Source organism: Vitis riparia, chromosome 18, assembly GCF_004353265.1.
Source record: "Vitis riparia cultivar Riparia Gloire de Montpellier isolate 1030 chromosome 18, EGFV_Vit.rip_1.0, whole genome shotgun sequence".
Classification (NCBI taxonomy): domain Eukaryota; kingdom Viridiplantae; phylum Streptophyta; class Magnoliopsida; order Vitales; family Vitaceae; genus Vitis; species Vitis riparia.
This window is the reverse complement of record NC_048448.1, coordinates 38298565-38319572: the sequence shown is the minus strand read 5'-3', so window position 1 is coordinate 38319572 and position 21008 is coordinate 38298565. Positions and strand designations below refer to the sequence as shown.

The window sequence follows — 21008 nt, the reverse complement described above, 5'->3', positions numbered from 1 at the left end:
TCAATTAAGCGTGAACTCAATTTTGTAATTCCTGAATAATGGAATCTCTGAAATTAATTCACGCGAAAAATAAACGGGTTTTGGTGGAGGCCCGACATATGAGATTTTTTTATTGATTAATTGATTTGATTGCTATATGTTATTGATTTATTCTATCCTATGATATGCACATAGTTATTATGTGTTTATTCACTAACATTTGCTTCCCATAAAATAAATCAAGTCATCACTCATGTACGTTCATTGCCTCTCATATTCATTCGGGTATTTTGTTGTGATTTTCATTTGATATTCGTTGATTTACTCATCAATTGTCATGATTATTTCATTTTATTAGTAAATACCCGACTTTAGGGACTTAGAGGGGTGTTACGGTTTTTACCGTACTTTCTCGATAAGTAACCTGATCCTCGAGCCCGATCCGATTTTTCACAGACCATCTTTTCAAAAATAAGGAGTTACACTTACGATTTTCTTTCTTGTTTTGTTTACCCTTTAAAAAATAAAACAAAAATAAATGACGACTCCAAATCATTTTTCAAACAATAAATCAATTTTTTAAAAATCAAAATCGAGCTCGCTATCAAGTGAAAGCGCATGAGCCGAAACACGAGGTCCATACAATGCCTTATTTTCCTTCAAAAATGCTTTTCATATTAAAACTTAAAATGGTTTTTCGAAATACTTCTAAACGGACTGTAAGTCTCACAGTTTCATTGGAAAATAAAAGCATCAAATAAAAATGAAAGGAATAAATCAAAAAGAAAGAATGCAAGAAACATGGACATGGCATAGATGTAAAAGAATGAGCAAAGGAAAGGAAATAAAAGTACAATGAGAGAGAGTGAAAAAAAAAAGAAAAAAAAATTGAAATCCAGAGTCGCAAGTCTCATTATTGAGGCCAGTGTGAACACGCCATGACTCCATCTAAAAGCAATCTGAGAAAATAGGCAGTACTGGCAGCCCCACAATTGGAATAAGACAATTTAGCTTGTGGACTCGAACAATATTATTCTTTCTTCTTCCATGAACTTTCATTCTTCCTTCTTTGCCTCCAACCCAAAAGAAAGGATAATTGCTTGCTAGAGGAGAAGAACAGTCATTTGCAACCAAAGAAAACAAAAGAAAATTGAAAAAGTGATAAAGAAAATCAAATGTAAGAAAGATGAATAAGAGAGAAAAGTGAGAAAAAAATTAGTGGAGAGTACACCTACCTATATTAGCTTTTAATCCACCCACCTACATGCAAAGCGGTAAGCCACATAATGAAATACTGTGATTATGTTTGTTTTTCAAAAGGTTGTAGGGAAAGAAGAAATGATGGATATTTGGTTGTATTATAAAAAATAATAAATGAAGTTAAATATAATTAAAATTAGTAATAAAATTATATATTTTTATGTAATTAAATAAATAAAATAAAAATAATTTATTAATTTTAATTCTATATTTTATTTTATTTCTTTTTTTTTCTTCTCTAATTTTATTTTACAATTTTTCATTTGAAAAATGGATATTGTAATTGCATTAATGACTAGAAGTACAATGGAAGTTTTGTTGACTATCCTGTGGGCATTCCCTAAAAATTCTTCTATAGAAATATGTGGAAATTTCATGTTGCCTTCACACCTACCATCCAAAGGCCCTTTTTCTTTTCAACTTCATCCTCTCTATAACCCACTATTATTGAATGTCAAAAAGATCAGGAGAGAAAGAATCACATTCTTTTCCTATTTTCCTGACTCTTATTACTACTCCCTTTCAGGAGAGAAAGAATCACATTCTTTTCTTATTTTCCTGACTCCCTTTCAGGAGAGAAAGAATCATATTCTTTTCCTATTTTTCTGACTCTTATTACTACTCCCTTTCAGGAGAGAAAGAATCACATCCCTTTCAGGAGAGAAAGAATTACATTCTTCTCTTATTTTCATGACTCTTATTACTACTCCCTTTAGGAAAGAAAGAATCACATTCTTTTCCTATTTTCCTGACTCTTATTACTAAATTTCAACATGTTTTCTTCCTATCTACCTACCATGATTAAAATTGCTTAGGAAAGTCAATGGAAGCCACTTATCTCTCAATAGGGATTAAACATATACGAATTTGATAATATTAATTTGTGTGTTTCGATGCACCTAAAAATGCTAGGTTGAAATTATTATTTATTTTTAATTTTTTAAGGTCATGTAACGATGGAAATGAGAATAGAAAAAAAAATAAATTTATAATAATATCATTATACATTGTTAAAATAATTTTTATTTTTATTTTAAAAAACTCTCAAATGAGACATAGTTTAAAATAACTTTCTATTTTTATTTAAAAAATAAACATCTTTGACCTTTTTTTTACACTAAAATAAATAAATAAATAAATATAATTACATAGAAGGACGTAAAAACCTATAAATTAGTAAAATAAATAAACATGTATGTGCCTTTGTATGTATGTCTCTCAATGTTTATAGATATTAATTATTTGAGATATAATAAAAATATATGAGTATTGATAAAGTTTTGTATGAGCTTTAAGTGACTTAAACTCAAAATGAGTTTGGATTACTTAATTTAACTTACTTAAATCTTAATTAATTAATTAATACAAATTTGATTAACTAATCAGTCAAAAGTAAAAAACCAATTTATAAGATTTAGTACAACCTTAGGCTTTTATCAAAACACTTTTATGTACACTTATGAATCTTAAATCCAAATTCCTCAAAACTAATGTACCACCATGAATTAAGTGCTCAAATGAGAATTATCGGGATTCATACAAAAATGATAACTCTCTTATAATCTTATTACAAAGTTAATTCAACATTTCACTAAATATAATCAATTATATTTCAATATCCTATGAAATCAGAATAAGGCAAAACACAAATTAATTGGTGTTCGTAATATAATATGATAGTGTAATTACTTATCAAGATTACCCTTAATATCAATTTTTACTTCACAAATACTAATTCAAAAATTGAATTCTTTGCTTTGAACTATCAAGATCATCTAATCAAATTATAATTATAATTAAACATTATTCTAAGATACCATATAAAAGTCCTTAACTCCCTACCTCAATCATTATTGCATTTATTTATATCATAAGCAAGTTGCACCTCCTACAAATCATGAAAATTAAAAATTATTTAAAACATCAAGAACCTTAGTGAATTTCTTTCCATTGTAGATATATTTTTACAATGCAAGTGGCCTTCCCACTCTTTATGGTACATTAGTCTTGAAAATAAGCTTGGAGCCTGTTTTTGTCCAAAAATAATCAGGAGAAAAAGGATCTTCAGAGACTATTTTCTATTCAAATAGAAAATTTTTAAATATCTCACTCTCCACGGGTGCAACTCATGCACAAGGACAATGATTCATTGAAAACGTCCCATAAGCCACATGGGTACCAGCATTCATGAAAGGGTCACCATGCATTCTTGGGCAGAGCAAAAGCAACTTGAATTTATAACAATTCTTTAATAAAAAAAAAAAAAAAAGGGTCCATAGCTTTTCGTGAAAGAACTCCTTTTATCTTTTCAATTTTTTTTACTAATTACTTATGGTCACCGGAGCCAATAGTATTAATACTTGTATCCAATGATAAAAATATCGATAATCACGGATATATCGATACTTCGATTTTACGGTTATATCGGAAATATATTAGTGGATATTTTAGAAAAAAAATATCGATAGACTTAAAATTGTTAAAAACTTATAAAAATATAAGAAAAATCTCATAATAATATAATTAGAAGTATAATAGACATTTTAAAATTATTTTATTGAAAAATCTGATATACATATGATATAATTTACGATATTAGATGTAATTATATCATGTCGATCTATAAAAAATGTTAATTTTGTAATTGTTCTTATTACAAAGTCACATAAAATATTTCATTTCATTAAATATCAATAATTTGTATTAAATAAACATATTTCACAGTCAAAATATACTAGTTCATATGATTTATCGGCGATTTATTGCCACTAGAGGCAATTTTTTCACAAAATCGCCGATTTATTTCCCCGAGTCGATATATCGTCGATATATTGACGATTTTTGAGGAAATATCTCCATTCCAATTTTTCTCCATGAAATATCGTGTCGACCCCTCTCGATACACGATATATCGACGATACACGATATATCGGCGATATATCCCGATATTTTCTTCCTTACTTGTATCCACATATTTCTTTTAAGATTAAATTGTTCAATTTTTTCGGCCAAAAAAATTAGAAGTATTACTAAACCTTAATTAAAAACAATGCATAAACCAAGGGAGATCTTAAAAAATACTTTTAAAAAATTTAAAAATTACTTATAATACTTCTAAAAAATCACCTGATTAATGATTCTCACATAAATATTTTTAGGGAAAATGCTTCCATTGAAAGTAATTTAAGTACTGGCAGCCCCACAATTGGAATAGGACAATTTAGCTTGTGGACTCGAACTGTATTTCTCTTTCTTCTTCCATGAACTTTCATTCTTTCCTCTTGCCTCCAACCCAATAAAAAGGAAAATTGCTTGCCAGAGGAGAAGAACAGTCATTTGCAACCAAAGACCCTTTCTTTTCGTTCTTAGCCTCCTTGTAACTTTGCCAGATCCAGTTCAGAAATGGCTTCTATCAGCACCCTACAAGCGTCATCTTCCTCTTCTAATCCTCATACTTATGATGTGTTCTTAAGTTTTAGAGGTGAAGATACCCGCAAGACTTTCACTGGTCATCTTTATGCTAATTTGGTTGCAAATGGAATTCACACCTTCAGAGATGATGAGGAACTTGAGAAAGGAGGAGACATCGCATCAGATCTCTCAAAAGCCATCGAAGAATCAAAGATTTTTGTTATTATTTTCTCAAAACGCTATGCTGACTCCAAGTGGTGTTTGAATGAACTCGTAAAGATCATTGACTGTAAGACAGAAAAGGGATCTGTGGTTTTGCCGGTTTTCTACCATGTGGAGCCAACAGATGTACGAAAACAAGGAGGAAGTTTTAAAGATGCATTTTTGGAGCACGCAAAAGATGCAGATCAAGAGAAGGAGAAGACAATAGAAACGTGGAAGAATGCCTTGATGACAGCAGCCAACCTATCTGGATTTCATCATCTGCAGAATCAGTAACTATACTTCTTTTCACCTCTACTATATAAATTTTATCCTACTTTAATAATTACAAAGCTGAGTATATTTCCTATGTGAAAATTATATTTTTCTATTTATATGGAAACTTACTCCATGCTATCACTATCAGATTTTAAACAAAATACATGAATTGGTTGAGAAACTCTAAACTAGCCTAAGTTTATGATTGGATTGAAGCTTTACGGGTCCATTTTTGAATCAAATCTACTTAATATTAGATATATTACCCTTCTGCTTTTTCTTTCTATTTGTTTAATTATATGACCAATTTATTTTATGCAAGATGGTGAAGTTTTTTATTCAAAGTATTTAAAAAAAAAAAAAAAAAAATCTGAACTACGAGATTTTATCAATATAAAACATTTAACATTTCACCACCATGATTTCATGTATATTAACTTCATCATTTTAAGTTTAATAAAATAAAATAAAATGTATAAAGCCTGAAAATGCACAAATATTAATTTAATTTAATCTAAATTATCGTTATTATATGAAATAATAGTAATTGTATCAAGGTTTGATTGGTCTATGACCAATATTCCAACATACATTTTAGTTATTACCTATACTTTCATGTGGTTTTACTTATTTTTATCTTCAAAATTTTGTTCGTGATTTTACTTTATTCAACCCTTTTGATTATTTTTTCACATGTACATGCGGTAACATGACCTTTGATTTCACGGTGAGATCTACAAGTAAATCATTCTCTTATTTTGTTAATAAAAATGGTCAGATAAATAATTTAGTAGTGTAAGGACAAGGACAATTTGGAAAGAGGAAGGGGAGGGAATTGAGAGAGGATTTTGCTTAGAGTACCTTGGATACATAATTAAAGTGAATCATGATTAACATGTTAATTTCTTGTAAGGATCTAGGGTTGGAGGAAATATTACTACTAAATATTTAATTGGTATTTGATCAATAAAAAAAAGTCAAAATGGCTTAATTTATTTTTTTATTTTTATTCCATTTTAATTTGTTATTTTATCTTTTTTCATATTTTTCTTTTTCTATAGGAAAACTACTACTAAATATTTGACTAATATTTGATCAATAATAATAAAAAAAGTCCAAATGGCTTCATTTATTTATTTTTTATTTATCTTTTTCCTTCATTTCACTTTTTCTGTTTTATCTTTTTCATATTTATCTTTTTGTTCTTTCATGTGATGATGATGATGATAATAATGATTATTATTATTATTGTTGTTGTTGTTGTTAATGTTACTACTTATAATATAAATACTATCAATATTAATTAAAATTACTATTACTAATAATATCATTATGTTATTATTATTGTTGTTATCATCATCATCATTATCCACTCTAATATATTCAGAATCTAAAGCTTTAAATACTTAATATTGTATTTTAATTTAATGAACACCTTTAGTAAGAGATTTTTTTAAAGAGTGTCTAAACTTGAACCAATTTTAACACTAGCTCAAAAGTATAGTTTGCAGGCCTTCTTGCATGAAGGATTTTGTTGTTTCTTTGGGATTCCTACATCTTGTCTATAGTCTATCATCTATATTACAGTTATTTTATGACACCTTGAATGGTCACAACTTTTTAGAGATTTGCAGTTTATAGACACAAGCCTAGTATAATGTTTAACCATTCTATATTGCAAAGACATTTGTGATTTTGTATTGCCAATGAATTCCATGCTCACTCACTACAACGATTTCCATGCACCTTCCTTTATTACTTAGAGTCTCAATTTTCCTAGTTTTTGTGCATAGAATTGTTCGTCCAAATTCGCTATGCTATAATGATCATGTTTTCAATATGATATTTTTCTTGGGTAGCTTGTTTTGTGATCTTAATGATACATTTTTTTTTATAATAAAAAGTCCATTCCACCGATTGTTTGGTCAGTTAGCCCTATGCTTAATTCCCAAAACCTCTTACAATGTTTATTTAGGATTATTTTACTAGCTTTATTCTTATAATGACAACATTGTGAGAAGCACTAACAAAAATGAGTCTCCATTCCCTTATGTTAATTTTCTCTAAGAAGTCTTTCAAATCTTTTTCAATTACATTCAAGGTTTTTAATCAACAAACAAATCTTTAAACAAATGGTAAGTTGATAAAATATAGAAACAAGTGAATGGGGAATCAAAGGATCTTTTTATTAAATGAAGGGTGAAAGAAAGTTATGTAAGAGTATGGCAGAGAGTTCTTAACAATTCTCTTCAATCAATAGTTATCTCTACTTGTGTTATGATTATAGCATGCCTTATCATGGAGTCTTGTAATATTCTATATTAGTCGACTTCAATTTGAACCCGTCAACCAAGTGAGCAATTAAAGTTTATATTTTTCATTTTTTTCTTACTTGAATTTATAGGTAGGAATAATTAGAATGTACTTAAATAAGTAATTTAATAAATTGGTTTGATTTTTTTTTTCTGTTACATTCTATTGTTCAAATTTCTTTTATATTGATTATATTTGTAATTAATTCTAATCCTATGTACTTTATGATTGGTAGATCTGAGGCAGACTTTATTCAAAGTATTTGTGAAGATATCATTACAAAATTGAACCGTAAGCCTTTACATGTGGGTGACAACATAGTTGGAATGGACTTTCATTTGGAGCAATTAAAATCACTTATAAAAACTGAGTTGGATGAGGTTCACATGGTTGGAATCTATGGAACTGGTGGAATCGGTAAAACTACCATTTCTATGGCTATTTATAATGATATTTCATCTCAATTTGATGGTAGTAGCTTTCTTGAAAATGTTGGGGGGCAACGTGAAGATGGTTTACTTAAATTACAAAAGAGACTTCTTCAAGATACCTTAAAGTGTAATCACCGTAATAAGCCAGAATTCAACAGTATTAGGGAAGGAATCAATGTGATAAAGCAGAGGCTTCGATTGAAAAGAGTCCTTATTGTTCTCGATGATGTGGACGACTACATGCAATTAGAAAACTTGGCCGGAAAATATGGTTGGTATGGTGCAAAAAGTATAATCATCATAACAACTAAAGATAAACATTTGTTAGAACTACATGAAGTAAATGAAATTTATGAGGTGCAAAAATTGAATCATGAAAAATCTGTTGAACTTTTTAATTGGTGGGCCTTTAAGCAAAATACTCCCATACCCAAATTTGAAAGCCTTTCAGATAGCATAGTAAAGTATGCTGATGGCCTTCCAATAGCACTTAAAGTTTTGGGTCGCTTTCTCTTTAAGAAGTCAACAGAGGAATGGGAAAGTGAATTGCAGAAACTACAAGAAATGCCTGACATAACAGTCTACAATGTGCTTAAAGTAAGTTATGATAAATTGGATGGTAGACAACAAGGTGTATTCTTGGATATTGCATGTTTTTTTAGAGGAGAAGACAAAAATTTTGTTTCAAGAATATTAGGAAGTGGTGCAAAGGTTGTAATAAAAGTTCTAGAAGATAGATGTCTCATTACTATTTCAGAAAACAAGTTAGATATGCATGATTTATTACAACAAATGGGTCAGGAAGTTGTTCGTCAAGAAGGTCTTAAAGAGTCTCACAAATATCCTCAAGAGCCTGGAAAAAGGAGTAGACTTTGGGATCCTAAAGATGTTGAGAGCGTGTTAACAGGAAATACGGTAAGAGCAAAATGTAACTTGTTTAAGAAATTGTATATCTATATAATTTGGTTAATTTTTGTACACCTTGTTCTTGGCTTATTATTGGCTTTTATTTTTTGTAGGGGACTAAAGCAATTGAAGGACTATTTGTAGGAGTTTCTATATCAAACCAAATACAATTTTCTGCAAATTTTTTCGCGAAGATGAAAAGTCTTAGATTGCTCAAAGTCTATCATATGCAGGATGGTTTGGATTATTTTGAGGTGGACCTTCCCGAGGAGTTTGAAATTCCTTCCTCTGAGTTAAGATATCTCCATTTTGAGAGATACCGTTTACAATGCTTACCAAGGAATTTTCATGCAAAGAATCTTGTAGAACTTGATTTAATCCATAGCAGCATAAAGCAACTTTGGAAAGAGAATGAGGTAATATTTTTATTGTTATTTCATTAATAATTTTTATATTCATGTTAAAGTTTTTAAAAAATTATCTATTAAGGCATGTTATTTTGTTTTAGATTCTTGACAAGTTGAAAGTCATCAACCTTAGTTATTCAAAGGATCTCGTTGAAATCCCGGACTTTTCGAGTGTACCAAATTTGGAGATTCTAATTCTCAAAGGTTGTATAAAGTTACTTCAAAATTCACCCATCACCATTATTATTATTAGAGTTATTATCTAACTATTTTCTTGAATATAATAGGGTGCACAAGACTTCATAGTCTTCCAAGGAATTTTCATAAATTGGAACGTCTTCGAAGTCTCTCTTGCGGGGGCTGTTCAAAGCTGAAGAGTTTTCCGGAAATCAAGGGAAATATGAACGAACTAAGAGTGCTTAATTTAAGAAGAACGGCTATTATAGAAGTACCATCATCAATTGGACATCTAAAGGCTCTTCAACACCTAGATTTGTCTAATTGCAAAAGCCTAAGAAGTCTTTCAGAGAGCATTTGTAAGTTGAGCTCTCTTGAAACTCTCATCTTGAAGGGGTGTTCAAATTTAAAGGGCTTTCCAGAAATCAAAGATGATATGGAAAATCTAAAAGAGCTTGAATTGAGTTTTACAGGTATAGAAAAGCTTCCATCCTCAATTGGACATCTAAAGGCTCTTCAACACCTAGATTTGTGTTTTTGCGAAAGCCTAAGAAGTCTTTCGGAGAGCATTTGTAATTTGAGCTCTCTTAAAACTCTCATCTTGGGGGGGTGTTCAAATTTAAAGGGGTTTCCAGAAATCAAAAATGATATGGAAAATCTAAAAATGCTTGATTTGAATTTTACAAGTATAGAAGAGCTTCCATCCTCAATTGGACGTCTAAAGGCTCTTCAACACCTAGAATTGTCTAGTTGCAAAAGCCTAAGGAGTCTTTCAGAGAGCATTTGCAATTTGAGCTCTCTTAAAACTCTCATTGTGAGGTTGTGTTCAAAGTTAAAGGGCTTTCCAGAAATCAAAGATGATATGCAAAATCTAAAAATGCTTGATTTGGAGAAAACAGGTATAGAAGAGCTTCCATCCTCAATTGGACATCTAAAGGCTCTTCAACACCTAGATTTGTCTAATTGCGAAAGCCTAAGAAGTCTTTCGGAGAGCATTTGTAATTTGAGCTCTCTTAAAACTCTCATCTTGGCGGGGTGTTCAAATTTAAAGGGCTTTCCAGAAATCAAAGATGATATATATGGAAAATCTAAAAAGGCTTGATTTGAGTTTTACAGGTATAGAAGAGCTTCCATCCTCAATTGGACGTCTAAAGGCTCTTCAACACCTAGATTTGTCTAGTTGCGAAAGCCTAAGGAGTCTTTCGGAGAGCATTTGTAATTTGAGCTCTCTTGAAACTCTCATCTTGGCGAGGTGTTCAAATTTAAAGGGCTTTCCAGAAATCAAAGATGATATGGAAAATCTAAAAAGGTGTGATTTGAGGGAAACAGGTATAGAAGAGCTTCCATCCTCAATTGGACATCTAAAGGCTCTTCCACACCTAGATTTGTCTAATTGCAAAAGCCTAAGAAGTCTTTCGGAGAGCATTTGTAATTTGAGCTCTCTTGAAACTCTCATTGTGAAGAGATGTTCAAATTTAAAGGGCTTTCCAGAAATCAAAGATGATATGGAAAATCTAAAAAGGCTTGATTTGAGTTTTACAGGTATAGAAGAGCTTCCATCCTCAATTGGACGTCTAAAGGCTCTTAAACACTTGAATTTGAAATGTTGTGCAGAGCTTGTGAGTCTTCCGAATAGCATTTGCAATTTGAGCTCTCTTAAAACACTTGATGTCCAAGAATGTCCAAAACTGGAGAGAGTGGAGGTGAAGCTAGTGGGATCTTTGCATCTAACTTGTTGGATTATAAAGCAAAGAGTAATCTGGCGGCACGCCGTAGTGGAAGGAGAGGTCCTTAACCCTCATGTTTCCTCCCTGTCATCACTGGTAGAATCATGTACAAGAGACGACAGAGGCATCGGCGGTGATTATTTCCGCCTATATGCACTGGAAGTATTTTCCGTAGGTAACTTCAGCCCAATTCAAAGAAGAATCCTCAGTGATATTTTGCGCCAATCTTCATTGAAAATTGTATCTCTTCGTAACTGCAATCTAATGGAAGAAGGAATCCTTAGTGGTTTTTGGAACCTATCTTCACTGGAAAATTTATCTCTAAGTAACTGCAGTCTAACGGAAGGAGAGCTCCTCAATCATATTTGCCACCTTTCATCATTGAAAAACTTATCTCTGGATGGGAACCATTTTAGTAGCATACCTGCCAACATCATTCAGCTTTCTAAACTGAGAAGCCTCCACTTGAATCACTGCCAGAAGCTTCTACAAATTCCAAAGCTTCCCCAAAGTTTACGATTTCTTGATGCCCATGGTTGTCCTTGCCTGGAAACTTTATCAAGTCCTTCAAGTTCACTTGGTTTATCCTTGTTCAAGTGCTTCGAATCAGCAATTGAGGTATGATTTTCAAGAAATTTAACCTTTTTTTTTTTTTTCCTTTTTCTTTTTGACAAAAACACAAGATTTACACTAATATTTCTTACAGGAGTATGAGCCCAGGTTCCTTTTCCCGAACGGAGTCAAAATTTTAATGCCTGGAAATAATGGAATTCCGGAGTGGATAAGCCATAAGAAAAAAGGATCTGAAATAGTAGTAGAGCTTCCTGAGAATTGGTGGGAGGATAACAACTTTTTGGGATTTGCCTTATGCTCTGTTTTTGAATTCAATGAAGTTCTTATTCGTTGTGTATTGACCTTCCATCATTTTTACTTATCTGAATCCGAGGTCGGGGGTCTACTCGGGTGTAGCCTTAGATGTTGCTATAATGGTGGTGAATCAAATGGAGTCTTGGTGGCATTTTATCCTAAGGTTGGTATTAAGAATGAGGTTTGGTCGAATGAATGGAGACATATGAAGGCTTCATTTCATGGTAACCGAGAGAAAGTGGAAGAGTGTGGGCTTCATCTTATATATAAAACCAACATCTTGAACAGAGATTCCAATGCCACCAACCATTGGCCTCGGTTATTGAGTGAAATACAGATTTCAATGTTAAGGGGAAGTCTTGATGATGCAGAGAACCCACACAACAAAAAATCAAGACTTCTCTAGTTTTCAACCTAACACACTTTTCTTCACCCTCCTATAAGGTACGTCTTCTTTCTTTTCATTTACTAGACTAATATTCCGTTTTTTTTTTCTTTTCTATTATTTAATTTTTAATTTTATAAATTTGTTTGCTTTTAGTTATCCCAAAATTTCAAGAAAAAATTGAGATCCCCAATTGTTGGGCTCAAAGACCTAAATTCTTTTTGTTTTTGTTAAAAATGTGTTAGGAATTCTCAAAAGCTAATCTTTGGAATGAGTTATTGGAAGGAAAGGAGCATATTTAGATATTAGAAGTCTTTAAGTCCAAAATTTAGAAGGAAAAAATGGAAAGCATGTATTGATTAACAAAAGGTGAAAAAAAAAAAAGACTTTTGAATTAATTTTATATTCAAGTTTTAAAAATTATCATATGTTTTTAAAATGTAAGTCAAGTTGGTTGAATCAAGAATTAGTATTTATTTGTCTCCCATTTTGGTCCAAGTTTGACCCTAATTATAAATTAATTAGTCACATTTTTCATACTTTAATCTCACTCGTATTTTTTTATACCTAAACCATAATTTTTTTTTGTACCTTAATCATATTCTTTATGCTCTAATCATATTTTTCGTTCCTTGATCATGTTGTTCATCTCATTATAACATTTTTTTTTATACTTTAATTATATTCTTCACACCCTAATCACATTTTTTTTTTTGTCTTATTACCTTAGTCATATTTTTTATATGCTAATGATATTTTTGACATTATAATGACATTTTTGTACCCTAATCATATTCTTGTACCTAGATCACAATTTTCATCTTTTTCTATCTTGATCACATTTTTCACATACTAATTACATTCTTCATTTTTTTTTTACTTAGATACATATGTGATATGTATACCCTAGTTACATTTTTGGTAGGTATGCCTATTTTATGAAATAACTAAAATATCTATTTTTGAATCGTTATAACTTTGAATGAGATTTAAATAAAAGTTAGTTTGTAGTTTTATCTATAAATACATAATCATTTAACATAGGAAAAAAATTAACAAAACAATTATAATTTTCTAATCTACACATCTTTTCTTCCTTAAAAAAAATAATAGACATACAAAAATAAAAATAAAATTAAATCTAAAAAAATAAAAATAACTTCTCTTAGATTTTATTATTTTAGATATTATTTTAATTTTTTAAAGATGATTTTTTAGAATTTATTAGTTTTAATTTTAATTTATAATTTAGCTTTTATTTATTTTTTTTTTATTTGAAAAAAAAAACCTCTTTGTTCAAATATCTTCTCTATTTTTGTTGTTAATTTCAATATATATATATATATTAACAAATTCTATAAGAATGACTTGACTTATAGGTAAATCATCTTTGTTTATTTTTTACTTTGTTCATATAGATGGTTGTAATTCAATATATGACGTGAATTGTTGTGATGATGGATTTGGATTAGTGGATGATCCCTCATCTAAATGTTGGCCCATGGGTTTGGATTGCAAAAGATACTAATGCTGATGGACAGAGAAACTATGCCTCCCAAGATGATAAAGAGAACCATATACATAAATTGTTGAAGCTTCTCTACAAATTTGTTCAACGGATTTACTGTAGAAGACACTAAACATGTATCTCAAGCTTTTGGTACGCCACCTTCCTTTCTCTTCTTAGTTTATATTGTCTGATTAAGTGATTTAAATGGCTAAAAGACTTAGTTTTATTACTCCATTGTACTAAATAGTTTTCATCTAAATGGCTTTAGGAGGAGGGTGAAGTATTCTCAAATTTCGGTATACAGATGTTGTTATTCTCGTATTTTTAGTGGTGATGTATTACGGAAGCTTTTATCTGACAAGGATGTATACAACCAATTCTTGCTTTCACTCGATTGGGTTAAAATTCAAAACAATGTGAGTTGGAATTTTGCTTTATGCAATCCATCTTCATTGACATCATTGTGATCTTATTATTTCAGAATATTTGCACATTTGTTTCCTATGGTTTGGTATACAATTCTGTTTATATAGGGCTTCACTTTGAAAATAAATAACTAAATTTCATATCTAAACACCTAAGTTAGGGGCATATACCTTTTTGTTAACCCACTAAAGAGATAGTGATTCTTTTAGTTCATCAGATTTTAGTTTAACCCAGATATTGCTTTGATAGATTTCTGTTGTATATTTCTATGTAACCAGGCATGTCAACCCATGAGGTGTTGCCAACCATTTCGCTGTAAGTTGGTGCTGTTCACTTGTGGACAGTGATGGTGCGGCTACACTAGTGCTAGGGAGCGGTAAGAAGGCAGTTGAGCTTAGACTCCAAGTGATTGCTAAGATTGCAGGATATGGTGATGCTACTCAGGTACTATTAACAAGTTAACTTACATCTGTCTTGATCTTGATATGACAACAGATGACTTGATACTAAAACATGATTGGCTTGGGCAGGCACCTGAGTTGTTTACAACTACCCCAGCCCTTGCAATACCAAAAGTTATTTCTAATGCTGGCCTGAAGGCTTCTCAAATTGATTACTATGAAATAAATGAGGCTTTCGCCGTAAGGATTTATTCTTGTGCTTGTTATACTTCTACCATCTCTTTTATCAATTAACAGTTTATGCTAATTTTATGATCTCATTTGTTTTCTGCAGGTTGTAGCTCTTGCCAATCAAAAGTTGCTTGGTCTTGATCCTGTGAGTGTTCTAGTTCACCGTCTCTACTATAACAGTTTATGGCCCAGGACGCCACCAGACCGCTACCATAAAACCCATATATAAATTGCAACATTTCTCTCCTGCTTGGCTTGGTTGCCAAACCCACTTCTCTACCCTTCACCCTTGATTGCCAAACCCATTTCCTCTTTCATCATTGTCGGTACCGAAATCATTGTTTTTTTTTTTTTTCTCTCTTGTAATAGCTGGCTGATTCTTCAAGCATTGTGGGATGCGGCTTGGTATTTTTTTCTTTCAACATTGTCACTTTGTTTTATTTTTTATTTTTTCGATTTCACTCTATTATTTTCTACCTTATGGTTTTCTCTAGGGTTTTGAATTGCTAGGGTTTCAAGTCACCAGAGGATTTGGAGGCTTTTCAGGTACGACTTCTCCATTTTTTTGTCCACTCATTACTGTAGAAATTTCGATTTGGAGGTTTTCTAGCTGATTTTTCTTTCTTTCTTATGGATTGAGATAAGCTCTTAAGTTTGATGATTTCTCAAAGATATTGTTGGTGTAATTTGAAGCCCTAAATGTAGGTATGAAAATTCCACCTGAGAGTGCCCCAAAAGGCTTTACTGGTGTTTTAGATAGGAAAGGTATGAAGATCATCCACCTAGTTGGATATCATTGTGTTTTAGACAAAAAGACTTCTCCATATGAAAATTCATTTCTCAAAGATCTTTAACTCATTCCTGTGCTTAGGTAACCCCTGATTTACTGATTCTAGATGGTGGAGAATATATAGGCCTGAAGCATTTTAGGTCGGTAAAACCCTTGGGATCTAGTGACACTGGCAGGTTTATATGGTTTTTCTATTTTTTGCCCATCTTTTTGCCCCAATTTTGTAGGAATTATGTTCTATCCTATGGCTTCTATTTTGGAACCAAAGGATTTATTTACCTTTTAGGTCTAATTCAACTCCATTCATTTCTAGGTGTTGAAAATTTTTCATTTTTGAGAAGATGTGCTTCTGGGTATTTATTGTGTGCGGTTTATCTTGAAGAAGCTGCATCTATCAGTGGCAATTTGCTCTTACAGGAGGAGCAAGTTACAGGTATGTTTCCTCTTGATTCTTTCATTCTCTGTTCCCATATATTTGTGTTCCTAGGTCATGTTTCAGGATGAATCTATGTTGATATGGTACTCTGCCAAAAAAGTGAAACAACTTAAACTAAGCAATGTTTCAAGAATTATTTATGTTTCTATAAATCAGAACCAGAGACAACTTTTAGACCATTCTTGAATTCAAACTTACATCTTGTTCTTATGTTTTCCATTCTGTTGTTGTAGTTCATCCAAATCTCTCTCTCCATTCATATCTACTCTTGAGTTAAGGCCTCAACCTTTCAATATATGCCACCGATTTTGAGGATGATTTCTTCTTAAAAGCTGCAGCTAGAGTGAATTTTGTTGCTCCATAACTACTCTTCAATGTTTGTTAGCATTATTTATGGTTAGTTCCACAATAGTGTGACTAATATATATGTTTGTGTTTGTGAGAGTTTTTTCATATATACAAATGGAATCTTATGAAGTTATGCTAGAAGCAATTTTTTCTTTTTAAATTTCTATCATATTCTGATTTGGATTTATTTATTTCTTTTTCTTGGCTGGTTGCACCTTCTGATTTGCAAGAAAAGAGGATGAAAAAGAAGAACTCAAGATATTCTTATTAATTTAACCATCTGATTCTCTTTCAGAGCGGAATATGAGGGAAATTTGAAGGAAATCCTTGGTTACACTAAGGATGATGTGGTATCAAGTGACTTTGTGGGAGACTGCAGGTGGGGCAAATCTTGCAATATCTCTTTTTCTTCCTCGTCTTCAATACTTTGCTTATTTTGCAAGTGAATTGTATAATCACTTGCCCTTTGGCAGGTCGAGTATTTTTTATGCCAAGGCTGGAATTGCTCTGAATGACAACTTCATCAAGTTGGTCTCTTGGTATGGTATGATAATGAATGGGTTTACAGGTAATTTTCACTGAATGTTCATAATTTAAGCCACTAGTTATAAATAATGAATATATAGTTAAATGAACTACTTCCTATGTGCTGCTCAGCTTCTTTTTTAACGATTCAAATATGTAAATGTAAATCGATCACACCTGCATCATTGTTCAAGTTGCATTTTCTGAATACCTACAAAAAGTTGGTTAGCTACAAGGTCAGTTTGCCTGGGATGTGTTAGTTTATACCTTTGGAACAAACAAGTACAATCTAATTTGCATTCCAGTTATGGGGATTAACACCATTGGAAAATAACACCTATTTCTTTGGCAAAGTTGAAGGCCATAGCATATGGGCTGGGGGTTTGAATTTTTCTGACATAATATGCAACTAGTTTTCATATAATGTTTGGGGCAATGCATAGATTTTCATGATTTTGGCAGTTAAGTGCCAATGTCCATGGATGTCTGGGGTGTGGTGGGACTCCAGGAGAAGCTGTTGCGAGGTGAAGAGGCCATGCAACTCCTCTTTGCAGTTGACAAGGAGGGAGTTATCTTTGGCATCTCAGGAATGTATGCTTAGGCGAGAAGACAAAAATAGAGTTAAAGGAAATTGAACCCTCAGTGAATTATGAGGAGAAATAGGGAGGGAGGGAGTGGGAGATGTGGGCTGAAAAGGGAGTGGTCCAGATGTTCCAATCCCTACAGTTAAAATCATTAGATCCTGTTTCCAGCTGTTCTACATCACTCTGAGGTTTTTCAAAGCAGTGATTTTATTGTTGTTGAAATTAAAAAATAATGTAGCTTTTCTATTTATGTCTTTCAGTTGGTTAAGAAGAAGATGGATGAGGAGTACGAATTGACTATGGAGGACATTGATTCGAGTTTGGTGTTCATGTACATCCTGTAACAGAGGAGGATGTTAAAGGAGAAGCTCAATATAAACATACAGATTTTGTAAAAGCAGGTATGAGGTAGATGAAATTTGTGTTACATATTCTAATAGATCTGGTTTTAGAAAACACATGAGATATCTTTTTGGAATGGTGTTCTCTTGTCAACAGATCATCATATCCATTAACGTGACTGTGTTTCGACTCATTATTGAGGAAGTGTGCAACAAGTTGACTGTAGCCATTAGTTTAGTGCTAGCATTTTAAAGCCAGCATTACTGATTTGGGGGGTTGGGTTTATACTTTTATACTGGATCTAGTAGGAACTTTTATGGGGATGTGCAGAATCATTAAGTTGTATACAATGTGCAACAGTTGAAGTTCTATATATGGTTATCTGACAATTGTTTCAAAACAGATCACCTGATTAATCCAGTACTGGTACTCCATGTTCAATTGAAAAACTGGGATTTCCACCAGAATGGAATTAAGTACTTTATATTGTGTTTCTTTTATCAATACATGTGTGATATTCTGCGTCATCTTTACTAGTGGAATCAGAATCAAAGCTGTGTACTGAAAAAAAATATTAATATTTCCTTTCCTGTTTTTTTGGCAGTGGTGCTGAAGATGCTACTTAGCTGGTCATCCATTAAAGGTGTTCAGCTTGAACACCGGAAGGTTCAACCTGGAAACATATCAATTCTTTGATACTGTTAAGAAACACTATGGCATCCGCATTGAATGCATGTTTCCAGATGCTATTGAAGCTCAGGGCTTGGTGAGTGTTGCCGTGAGGAAAGTGAGACCTCACCTTCTAGCTCGCAAAATTTAATTGTTAAACGTTAAGTCTCATTGATGTTGGTTTCAACTATAGTATGTAGTGTTGCAATAGTAATGCAAAGCCAGTACAAACTTGACAACTTGAAATCAAGACAGTCAATGACCCAAATTTGCAGAGTCAATCAACTTTAGCTACTTTTTTTATTTTCATTGTGTTTCTGCAAAAACCTGAGTCTTCCAAGCAACATTTGTAGGTTGGAGTCCCTTAAAAGACTCGATCTCAATCATTGCTCAAACCTGGAGACATTTCTGGAAATCATGGAGGACATGCAAGAGTTGAAAGACCTCGATTTACGTGGAACGGCTATAAAAGAGTTACCATCATCCGTTCAACATATAAAGCGTCTTAGATCTTTGGATTTGAGTAATTGCAAGGACCTTGAGACTCTTCCACACACCATTTATGATTTGGAATTTCTTGAAGATCTGATCGCCCATGGGTGTCCAAAACTGAAGAAGTTTCCTAGGAACTTGGGGAATCTGAAAGGCTTCCGCTCCTTAGAAAAACTGGATTTGAGTTATTGCGATGGGATGGAAGGAGCAATCTTCAGTGATATCGGTCAATTTTATAAGCTGAGAGAGCTTCATGTCAGCCACTACAAGTTGCTTCAAGAAATTCCGGAGCTTCCATCAACTTTACGAGAAATTGATGCTCATGATTGCACGGCCTTGGAAACTTTGTTTAGTCCATCAAGTCCACTCTGGTCTTCTTTCCTCAAATTGTTGAAATCAGCTACTCAGCCACTCTGGTCCTTAAACTTTTGTGCAGGATTCGGAATGTGACACAAACGGGAATCAGTAAAATTAATATTCCAGGAAGTGGCGGAATTCCAAGGTGGGTATTACAAATAGTGTTACAACAACTATCCCTTGGATGTGGGCTCATCATCGGATCAGGGCAATTATTCTTTTCTTTAATTATCAGGGCAGTGAGTGGCTTCAAATAATGCAGTTGTATGTTGGAGGAAATGCATCCCCTTCTGATTCAGTGTATAATAGGTTTCTTTAGATTTGTGTCTGCTACATATCTTGTTGTACAATCTAGGCAATTAAAAGCAAAATAACAAATGTAATCTCAGTATGTCATTTTACTGTCTTCTCATCACTTTAGAATGTTTGCATGCCAGTTGTTGTACGTTTGTTTACTATGTTAGGCTTAAAACTATAGTTTGGTCCCACCCTTGTCTCCCTCTCTAGTTTAGTATACTATATATATATATATATATATATATATATAGTAATAATAAAATGGGAGATAATAAAAATAGTAAAAAAGGGAATTCAAATAAGATTATAGGCAAGCAAAGTCTAAGACCAAATGATGATCATTGAAGACTAAAAAAAGAAAAGATTGAAAAGTGATAAGAAAAGAAAATGTAAGAAAAGTGAGTCTTGAAGAAATATTTTTTCAATTAAATTTTTTTATTGTATTTTTAATATTTACAGGAGAACTTGAGGAATAAAAATATATAGAGAAAAGCAACTCCAAAAGCATAAAAAGAACAAAAGCAATAGAAGAAAAATTGAAGGCAAATAACTGCCTAACACGATGAGAATCAATAAGAAATAAGAGTGAAAAATATCTATTTGTTGTGGTTTCAACTTCTATGATTTTTTAGCAATGCCCTTCCTTCTGTCAAAATTTACAATTATGTTTCATTAAATGAAAGAAGAAAAAACCTAAATAAAAATAATTTCTCATATATGATTTTATTATAAAAAATATAAAAGAAAGTCAAATATATTTAATATTAATTACAAACTTATGTATATAACTAAATTATCTAATTTTTACACAAAATGATTGAAATAAGAAAAATAAGTTTGAAGTAGTATAAAATACTAATTCATAAACTTCTAATTATTTTATTTTCTTTTATTTTTTTCCTTTTATTTTTAGTTTCTATTTTCTTTAAACAAAAAGTAATAGCAGAAAATTTTAATTTTTTTTATAATTAAAGTTGAGTATAACAATTCTTTAGTAGAAAAAAAAAAAAAAGTCAAAAACTTTACATGAAAGAATTCCTTTATTTTTTCAATTTTTTAAAATAATAACTTATGGTCTTTGGAGGCAATAGTATTAATACTTGTACCCATAAATTTCTTTTAAGATTAAATTATTCAATTTTCTCTGCTAAAAAAATAGAAATATTATTAAACCCCAATTAAAAACAACGCATGAAGCAAAAAAGAGAGACTTTTCTTTATGTGTAATTTTACAAAAGAATTGTATGATAAGTTAGT

General features: G+C 31.7%; 2 protein-coding genes across 12 annotated transcripts; both read left to right on the top strand.

Moving 5' to 3' along the window:
* The first annotated feature begins 4488 nt into the window (after window positions 1-4488).
* On the top strand, window positions 4489-9940 carry LOC117906912 (disease resistance protein RPV1-like). Its single transcript, XM_034820188.1, has 6 exons — window positions 4489-5144; window positions 7679-8789; window positions 8894-9196; window positions 9289-9391; window positions 9475-9760; window positions 9838-9940. The coding sequence occupies exons 1-6, from the start codon at window positions 4642-4644 to the stop codon at window positions 9938-9940; spliced, it is 2409 nt and encodes an 802-aa protein (XP_034676079.1). The 5' UTR covers window positions 4489-4641.
* A 484-nt stretch (window positions 9941-10424) lies between these two features.
* On the top strand, window positions 10425-19940 carry LOC117907702 (acetyl-CoA acetyltransferase-like). 11 transcript variants are annotated; one of them, XM_034821340.1, is made up of 14 exons: window positions 13817-14003; window positions 14122-14269; window positions 14624-14723; window positions 14810-14920; window positions 15015-15056; window positions 15281-15316; window positions 15406-15457; window positions 15605-15676; window positions 16015-16134; window positions 16781-16864; window positions 16959-17053; window positions 17855-17995; window positions 18541-18702; window positions 18959-19940. In XM_034821340.1, exons 2-10 carry the CDS (start codon window positions 14187-14189, stop codon window positions 16801-16803), a joined length of 639 nt encoding a protein of 212 aa, XP_034677231.1. In that variant the 5' UTR covers window positions 13817-14003; window positions 14122-14186; the 3' UTR covers window positions 16804-16864; window positions 16959-17053; window positions 17855-17995; window positions 18541-18702; window positions 18959-19940. The 11 variants fall into 11 exon arrangements, with proteins under 11 accessions (XP_034677222.1, XP_034677231.1, XP_034677227.1 ...); XM_034821336.1 differs by lacking the exons at window positions 16959-17053; window positions 17855-17995; window positions 18541-18702; window positions 18959-19940 and adding an exon at window positions 16371-16533 and having other exon boundaries at window positions 16781-16866; XM_034821339.1 differs by lacking the exons at window positions 16959-17053; window positions 17855-17995; window positions 18541-18702; window positions 18959-19940 and adding an exon at window positions 16371-16480 and having other exon boundaries at window positions 15617-15676; window positions 16716-16805.
* The last annotated feature ends 1068 nt before the right edge of the window (window positions 19941-21008 follow it).